Here is a 9,814-nt window from a genome sequence, read left to right on the forward strand (position 1 = left end):
ATTTGAGGCTTAATACTATAGAAAAGCACTAAAGGTTTTTCAGCTTGTTTATTTTCATATAAAAATACGGCATGCAGTTGCATCAAACTATGGTATAGACATCATTCAATGTAAATTGTGATAATCGTAATTAATAATCGCAATTACAATTTCAAGGGAATAATCGACAATTATGATTTTTGTCATAATCGTGCAGCCCTAATTTTAAGTAATGATGCTGGGCAACTTTGGGCAATGTTGTCATCGATGGGCAACCAGGTGAGACATCCAGACAGAAATTTGTTACCCATTCTCAATGGAAAAGTGCCAAAGCAACATTGCTCAAAAAACGTTGCCCGGCAAAATTGCTCAAAAATGTACCCCGTGTATCATCAGCCTTAGGTTCAGTCAGCTATTTTGGTTTTACATTTAGGTTTGTTTAATTCTGACACTGAATTTGATTCTAATAGGATTTCAGACAGATCAGATGTCACTTGTACTATTTAAGTTAGACAACTATATAATGTAGCTTTATGGGAAACACTTATGATTGTATAAAGTGCAAAGAGCAAACATTCAGCAAACAGTGTTCATGATATTTATTCTGTTGCAGCATTAAACTCATTATTGAAACACACACCACTAACCTAACAAAATAGATTGTGATTGATGTAGTGACATTTTCTTTAACTGTTTTTATTTTTCTCAAAAATATGAGTTAATATTATTATACTAATAACATGATAACATGAGGTTACATGAACAAAAGTCATTTTAAGTGTTAGATCATATAGGATAAAAAATCAAACAAATTCAGGTTACAACTTTTTAAAGTGTACTCTGATAAACTGTATAACTTGTGAAACTTATCTGTTCTAGGATCTGAACATGTTATGCAGCAAAATAGAACACATTTCAGAACTAGTGGACTGCTATAATATAAACTGTCTGATATGAATGTGAACGAAATACAGCTAACCACCATCATTTGACTAAAAACAACTGCCTACTAAAATCAGACTACCCTAGTGAAAAATAAATATGCTTAAATGTATTTGAAATCATGCTAAGTATACTACAAATACATTTTCATATTTATGTACTTAATAAAATGTCCTGCAATTGTACTTTTAGTATACTAAACCGGTATACTAAACTACAGTAATTTTGTACTTAATGCACATTAATTGTGCAGAAGTAGTGCTGAAGTTCAACTAAAGATATACCAAAGTATATTGGATTGTATACTTCAAAGTATACTTCAGGTACACTTTAAATATTTAGCATTTAAAGACTTCAAATATATATATTATTCAAATATATATATATTATTCAAATATCATACAATCCTCATCAGCAGTGACATTAAAACACATTTTAGGCTTAATATTAAGAAATGTGCATTGTGCACAAGTACGCCAAATAAAGTTTAATTATAATTTTTATATTAGTAAGTCTCGAGTTATCTGTCAGTAAATATGTTAAAAGATTTGAACTATACTTAGTATGAAATAAATATATTTTAAATATATTACTTAGGTTTCCTACTAAATGTTGAAACTGGTTATTGACATCCTGAAAATTCAATCCACCTTAGACTCTATGGTCAAAAATTAAAGTGTGGATATTGTATTTATTTATTTTTTTTAAGTAATTTGTCTTCAGCTCATTCACTCATATTTAATTTACCAAATAACTTTCGAGTATTAAAGTAAAAATGTAAACAAAGATTGTCTTGTTTTCTGAAACGAGACATTGAATGTCGGGTCTTGTTTCCAATACATCTATTATTCTAAAGCTAAATTGTTTTGTGAGGTTTTGAACTGAAAATAAAGCTAACTCACACATTCACACTCGGTCGCTTTCACATGCCACAAAAGGAAATATTCCTGTTGTCCTTCCACTTCTAATTCATAATCTTTCTTGTCCTGCTGACTCTGTCCAGGTCAGACAGCTCCTGCCAGTCACTTGATTCGGGTGGAGGGCAATAATCTGTGTCAGTATGTGGATGATCCTGTGACGGGCCGACAGAGTGCTCTCGCTCCGTATGAGGCTCCACAGGTTAGTTCAATCATTGCATGTAAGTCCCAGTGTTATTTTAGTGTCATTGAGATACCATTTAGTTAATAGGTTTTTAATATACATTTTAATATGAATAAAATATTAGAAAAATAAAGCATTAGATGTTAATATTTATTTATTTTATAAAATCCATATTGTTCCTCACTCTCATGCTTCATATACCATGTTCTAGTGCTGTTTTAGTTCACATACACTTTGTACAATTTGTTCCCGTTGACAGCAAACAAGCATATTGTGAATTATTGCAGATCCATATGCATAAGTGCACAAGTATACATATTGTTTGATGGTAAAATGACGAGTCAAAGCATGCAGTGATCATTCAGTTCAGGACGCTAAACATGCTCTGACTGGCTATAAATAACCCAGAGATTATTCTCAGTTACAACACCTCTTTTTACACTGTAGTACACTTTGTTTTGTGTTGAATATCAAATGGTTGGCGCCACCTAGAGGTGCATATTGCTTTCATACAGTAAGTGCTGGTGTTCGATCAATAAATACACTGCTTTTTGGAACTGTTTCTTTTTAATAACTTATTCAATGAAATGTATTAAGTGTACAAAAACAGTGATAAACAGCCGTTTTTAACTAAAACTGGCTTAAAAAATGGGATTTCTTGAACATCAAAAAGGTCTCATTAGTCAACTTTTTATTAACGTTTAATTAGTTACATCATTAATTAACAATGAGCAATTCATTTGTTGCAGTATTTAATGATTTTTGTCAACGTTAGTTAATAATTATAAAACGGAGAGTTCCGGTCCTTGATTCTGATTGGTTGAGCCGCGTTCGAAGCTGTTGTAAATTACTCTACAAACATACACCTTTGTTTGTTGCTCGGCAACCACTTTGTTGGAACCACAACTGTTTCAGAGGAACTACATTGTTTGGTGGAAGAATACTGTTTTTATTAATATCATTACACTTTATTTGCTCCGTTTTATTTTGTGAAACCTTACTACGTATATGGAATAACCGTTTTATAAAAGCAATAAGCCCCGTGAAGCCGTGGTTTACAGTGAATTTACAACAGCTAAGGGGTACTGTTTTTATTAATATCATTACACTTTATTTGCTCTGTTTTATTTAGTGAAACCTTACTATGTATATGCAATAACCGTTTTATAAAAGCAATAAGCCCCATGAAGCCGTGGTTTACAGTGAATTTATAACAGCTAAAAGTTTTAACAACGCCCCTTAGCTGTTATAAATTCACTGTAAACCACGGCTTCTTGGGGCTTATTGCTTTAAAACACAATGGTTCATTGTTAGTTCATGTGAGCTCAGATCCGTTAAATAATATTAATAGATATACCATTTAATTATTTTTAATTGTATTATTAAATGTTGAATTTAACATTAACTACATTCATAATTAATGTAATTAATGTAAATTAATACATGCTTTGGAATTCATTTTCTTTGTTAGTTTTTAACATCAATTATTTATAGCAGTTACGTATTGTTAACAAATGTAACCTTATTGTAAAGTGTTCCCCCCCCAGGATCCCGTGTTCAAATTAATTTATTAAAGTGAATTAGACTTCTCAATGCAAATATTTTCCCCTGAAAAGGGTACCATATCCTCTATTTACAATATAATGTAATGCATCTGGAAACTGATTATGTCTCTCTTTTGTCAAGGTGGGGACTGAGTCCACAACCATTCTGTATAATTTCATGTGCAACAGCAGTTGTGTCGGTGGAATGAACCGCAGACCCATCCTCATCATCATCACGCTGGAGACACGAGAGTGAGTGAACACCATTACTTTTTTTCATACACACTTTTTCATTCAAGTTTTCTACAGCACATAATACACTGAAATCTTTCTCTGCTTCCAAAAGTGTGGTTTTTAAAGGGACAGTTCATCCAAAATGACAATTCTGTCATGATTTACTCACCCTGGAGTTGTTTCAGACCTGTAGGAGTTTCTTTCTTCTGCTGAACACAAAATAAGATATTGTGAAGAATGTGGGTAACTAAACAGTTGCTAGTCACAACTGACTTCCATAGAATGGAATGGAAGAATGGAAGTCAAAGGGGACCAGAAACTGAAGAAAGAAGCTCAAATCAGTTTGGAACCACTGGGTGAGCAAATGATGACAGAATTTTAATTTTGGGTGAACTTTCCCTTTAAGTGGTTTTGATTCAGAACAACAACAGTAAACAAAAATGTACTTAGAATTGAGCATTGAAATGTATTCTTTTAATTGAGAACTGCATGACAACAACATGCAAACTATTCACACGACGTAGGCTGAATAGTTTGGTTATGCTAGAAGCTAAAGCTGTACCAAAACTCTACCATGTTTTTGCTCAGCGGACAGGTTCTCGGCAGGCGTTCATTTGAAGGTCGGATTTGTGCCTGTCCCGGTCGAGACCGTAAAGCAGACGAGGATCATTTCAGGGAGCAACAGGCTCTAAATGAGAGTGTGGACAAAAATGGAAATGCCAATAAACGAAGTGAGCCATCAGTGTATTTCCACAAGCACTTCATTCTTCATATCATATTCAATATAAGTTTCTTAGTTATGTTATCTGTGGTTATAACGGGAGCTTCTGTTTCTGACCTCACAGATTTCAAACAGACTCCAGCCAACATTACAGGCCCTTCCATCAACATCAAGAAGAGGCGACATGGAGAAGAGGAGATGTATTACATACCAGTGAGTGAGGAAGCATGCAGTTTGATTTCTTTTAATGTTTACATATATATATATGTAATAGAGCGGAATAGATCTGCTACGCTGCTGCTGCTGTTGGTTATTGCTGTAGTTGTAGATTATTGCTGCTGCTGCAAAGCAAGGACAGGAACTTGCTGCTGCCAATGCATACGGCGATACGGTGCGTGCAATATTTAAGACATACTGCTGCTGCACAAATAGCATATAAAATAACCCATAGCAGATCTATACAGGTGGAGCTGGGGAAGGTGAAGAAGATTGCTTGTCGGTGATTCTTCACTGATTTGCCCGCGTTCTCCACCAGTGTAACGTTTGTTTCCAGGGCGACGCTGATGAAGCCTCGGGACGCTCGTCACAATATATATAAGTTAATTATAATATTTTTGGATTGTTTTGAAGGTGCGAGGCCGGGAAAACTTTGACATCCTGATGAAGATAAAGGACAGTTTGGAACTTGTGGAGTTTGTACCACAACAGTTAGTGGATTCATACAGACAACAACAACAGCAGCTCCTACAGAGACAGTGAGTCTTTATATAGGCATCATACACTACGGTAAAAATTCAGAGTCTGGAAATGTACGATTATTTGTTTTTGTTTTTTAAAGAGATTAACACTTTTATTCAGCAAGGATGCATTAAGTTTATCAAAAGTGAGAGTTAAACATTTATAATGTTACAAAAGATTTATATTTCAAATAAATTATGTTCTTTTAAACTTTTTATTAATCAAAGAATCCTGAAAAAAAAATGGTTTCCACAAAATATGAAGTAGCACAACTTTTTTCAACATTGATAATAATCAGAAATGTTTCTTGAGCAGCAAATGAGTATATTAGAATGATTTCTGAAGCATCATGTGACACTGAAGACTAGAGTAAAGTAATCAGATTACTTTTTCAAGTAACTAGTAACGTAACACATTACTTTTAAATTTACAACAAAATACCTGAGTTACTTTTTCAAATAAGTAAAGCAAGCTACTTTGTTTTCTCATTTATTCACTGACTGTCCCCACGTTGAGTGAAATCGGGAGTGAGGTGCAGAGGCTTATTCATTTCACTTTTAATGTGAAAGGGCCTTTACAGTTGCCAAAAGTATCACTTTTTTTTTTATATAAGCAAGCCCAGCCCAGGTGACAAAAAGTGACACAAAAGTAACATAATGCATTACTTTAAGTAATGCATTATGAAGTAACTAACTGTGTTACTTTTTATGGAGTAACGCAATATTGTAATGCATTACTTTTACAAGTATCTTTCCCCAACACTGGTAGTGTCACACCTGCCAAGTTGCTGAATACAGGTCTTGATAAGTACACATGGAACACATAGTCAATGTTCACTGTAATTTCATAACTGTCAGAACTCATAAATATCATAAAAGCCAGCTTAATCTCAGTAAATAGATCGGTAAACTGAGGAGGGGGCTTTGCAGTGTAAATGTGAAAGTATATCTGCAATAACAGTACGTATACGTTTGTTTTTTCACAAGAGGAAAATATATTCAGCTGTTCATAATATGACCTCTTTCAGCTCTTTCTTTAGCATCTAGTACTTCAGTGTTCCACATTGAGTGCCGTATATTAATTATATTCCTCTCATGTGATTGACAGGAGTCATGTGGCCTCTCCGTGTTCATATAGCACACTCAATAACATGAATAAGACCCACGGGCATATCAGCAAGCTTCCCTCAGTGAATCAGCTCGTGACACAGCAGACTCAGCAGAGCGCAGGACCCTCTGCGTCCATGTCACATATGGGTAAGAGCCTACACAACATTTCAGTGCCTTTATATAAACCATACATTTCATACAATTACCTTGTTGACAAAACTGCCAATGGGTTGTAAATTAGGGGCATTTTGCAGCTATATTTATTGGTCATGAAATTTAAGTTTGCATTATTTCACATCTCTCTCTCTCTCTCACACACACACACACACACCGAATGTAATGTTTTCAGACCCTTAACTGCTTATTAATTGCAATGAAATTAAAATGTATTATAGTTTAAATGGTCACACTTAATTTTAAGGTCCAATTCTCACTATTAACTAACTAGTAACTATGATTTTTGGCCCAATAAACTCCTAATTACTGGTTATTAATAGTAGGGTGGTAGGATGTTAAATTTAGATGTTGGGTAGGATTAAGGGATCTAAAATATATGTAATCATGTAATCCATTAAAAAGTAACTGTAATCTGATTATTAGCATTTTAAAATGTAATATAATTAATTACAAGTACTTAATTTTTTTAATCTGATTACGTAATCCAGACTACATTACTACCCAGCACTGTTCATAGCTTTTAACTTTCAGTGACTTTTTAAAATCCCTACGGGAAAAAATGAATGGAGAACAGGATAAAAATGTTATTAAAACTTTCAATATCAAATATCAAACACACACGGTTCAAAATTAATAAAGTACTTTATATGTGTCCATGTAAGTGTACTTCTTTAAAGCATGGCAAAAGATGATTAAAATATTGATTTAAAACGTGCTTTAAAGTAAAACCTCTAATTTGACAAAAGTGCACTTTTTAAAAGTGTGCTAAGAAACATGAAAGTGTCTCTCTTTAAGTACACTTAAGTGTCCTTTTATTTCAGTAATATTATATTATCTGCAAATACACCTCTTTAAAACTGTACTATTAAGATTTGAAGTACACTACAAGTGCATATTCAATACAATTAAGCGCACTTGTTTTTCACAAGAGCACCTGTTTGATTTGATTTGCTTTCACTGAATAAAAAGCGAGACACTACCAATGACATCTGCACCGACAGTGGCTCATATTAACTTCGCTAAATCCCATGTGATGCTCATCTGTTGATTTGTGTGTGTTGACTGGTTCTCGTGGGTTTGTGGCTGCAGGTACGAACATGCTGGGTGGACACCACATGCAGTCGAACGGAGATGTGAATGGAGCTCATGCGTCTCAGTCTATAGTGTCCACCTCTCACTGTACCCCTCCCCCATCTTACAACCCCGACCCCAGCCTCGTCAGGTACTACACCCTGCAGTAGCACCAACCTGACACACACACACATGATCTACAGCTGCTTTTGATCATTTTAAAGGGGTCATATGATGCTATTTTAAAGATCATTATTTTGTGTATTTGGTGTAACAGAATATGTTGACATGCTTTATTGTTAGCATTATGTTAGCATTATATACACTTTAATGTTCAAAAAACACATTATTTTTCAAATACTGTACATTATTGTAGGTCCTCTATGCCCCGCCTCTCTCAAACACGTCGCTTTCAACAAAGCCCCCTCCTTTGACAAGCACAGTCTGCTCTGATTGGCCAGCTGAACCAGTGCATTGTGATTGGCCGAACACTTTTATAAAGAATATCTCTTTGGATTTGAGACTTCATGTAGAGTTCGCATCATATGACCCCTTTAATAGCAATTTATTTTTACAACAGTGTGAATGAAAATCAGCCTGATGTATCTTATCAACAGTGGCTTCAGGTTGTCTTATTTCACAGAGATAAACCTTAAATCATTCAAAATTTAGATGTATCTCCGTTTCGCCTTCTCTTCATCATTTGTGACCCTGGAGCACAAAACCAGTCATAAGGGTAAATTTTTTAAAATTGAGATTTATACATCATCTGGAAGTTGAATAAATAAGCTTTCCATTGATGTATGGTTTGTTAGGATAATAGGACAATATTTGGCTACAACTATTAGAAAATATGGAATCCGAGGGTGCAAAAAAATCTAAATATTGAGAAAATTGCATTTAAAGTTGTCCAAATGAAGTTCTTAGCAATGCATATTACTAATCAAAAATTACGTTTTGATATATTTACGGTAGGGAATTTACAAAATATCTTCATGGAACACGATCTTCACTTAATATCCTAATTATTTTTGGCATAAAAGAAAAATCGATAATTTTGACCCATATACATATTAAAGTGATTGTTCATGCATAACTATTGTAGTAGTTTAAACACAATGGGCCTCATTCATGAAACATTCGTAAATATATGAGTAAATTCTGAGTAATTTGCGTGTAAAACAGACCTTCCCGAAAACTCTCCTCCGAATTCACAAACGCTTCGTAAACGTCCGATTTGATAGTTAAACATGTGTATGCTAATGAATTCCAATCATTCGTAAATAGGGCGCTCGTGCACGCTCATTCACAATTAGCATAATTCCCGCCTATAATTACAGCTACGCAAATTGCGTGTCCAGGAACGCAGTGGAATATTCTGGTCTACTTTCTCAGGTTTGGCTCCAGTATATTGCATAAATGCAAAAAAGACTAATAGGCCATATGCCTAACAATAAATATTCAATAACGTGTGTCCACCAAAGTGTTTTTAGCCTGCTGAAAAATGTCAGGCGCTCTTCTTAAAACGACCAGCTGGTGGCGCTTGAGAATGCTTTGGTGGCACAGCGTTTTTCCAGCTCTCGATTTGCTCTTCGACAACTGTGAGGGGGGTGAATTTTTTTATAACTCATCCGTTTAAATTATATTAAGCCTTAAAGTTCTGCATAATTAAGGGCGTGGCCACTTGAGTGACAGGTGGATTTCCGCTGCTGTCACTACCGTCGAGCTAGGTGGGCGTGGCTTCAGCAACCTGCTCCCGCCTCTTTGCCCATTTTTGATTATCCGGGAGTGACGCGCGGTGACACGCTGCCAAGATGGCGACGGCCGGCTCCGCCCACTTTTGAGCTTCAAAAACGCTCATCGAAATCTACGGGTGACGTCACGGACACTACGTCCATGTTTTTATCCAGTCTATGGTTTTACCCAAAGCTAAACAGTTTATCAACTCTCAGCTAAAAAAAAAAACAAAAACAAAAAAACAGATCAAACAAACTTTTTAACAATATTATGATGGCAGTGCATCAAAATTCAATGTCATCAGTTTGCCAAAAAGAACACAGAACGTTTTACACACCATTTACACGTGGCAGGGAGCAGGTGTACATTTCTTTGGTCCCAACTAACATTTTGAAAATACGAACACTTTCATGAATCCGAAAATTTACGTCAGAACAGCTTTACGAACGATTTACACAAAC

At 35.0% G+C, this 9,814-nt stretch overlaps 1 protein-coding gene across 1 annotated transcript in view; it reads left to right on the plus strand.

Moving 5' to 3' along the window:
- The first annotated feature begins 1,920 nt into the window (after positions 1 to 1,920).
- Positions 1,921 to 9,814, plus strand: part of LOC107748968 (tumor protein p73-like) — a 13,813-nt gene continuing 5,919 nt past the window's right edge. The window contains exons 1-7 of the mRNA XM_016564003.1: positions 1,921 to 2,040; positions 3,709 to 3,818; positions 4,389 to 4,531; positions 4,646 to 4,734; positions 5,152 to 5,276; positions 6,367 to 6,515; positions 7,635 to 7,767. Of these exons, the coding sequence (XP_016419489.1) occupies positions 3,745 to 3,818; positions 4,389 to 4,531; positions 4,646 to 4,734; positions 5,152 to 5,276; positions 6,367 to 6,515; positions 7,635 to 7,767 (713 nt within the window). The 5' untranslated portion in view covers positions 1,921 to 2,040; positions 3,709 to 3,744. The remainder of the gene's footprint in view (positions 2,041 to 3,708; positions 3,819 to 4,388; positions 4,532 to 4,645; positions 4,735 to 5,151; positions 5,277 to 6,366; positions 6,516 to 7,634; positions 7,768 to 9,814) is intronic.

The sequence above is a fragment of the Sinocyclocheilus rhinocerous genome, unplaced genomic scaffold, assembly GCF_001515625.1.
Source record: "Sinocyclocheilus rhinocerous isolate Xijiao unplaced genomic scaffold, SAMN03320098_v1.1 scaffold470, whole genome shotgun sequence".
NCBI classification, from domain to species: Eukaryota; Metazoa; Chordata; class Actinopteri; order Cypriniformes; family Cyprinidae; genus Sinocyclocheilus; species Sinocyclocheilus rhinocerous.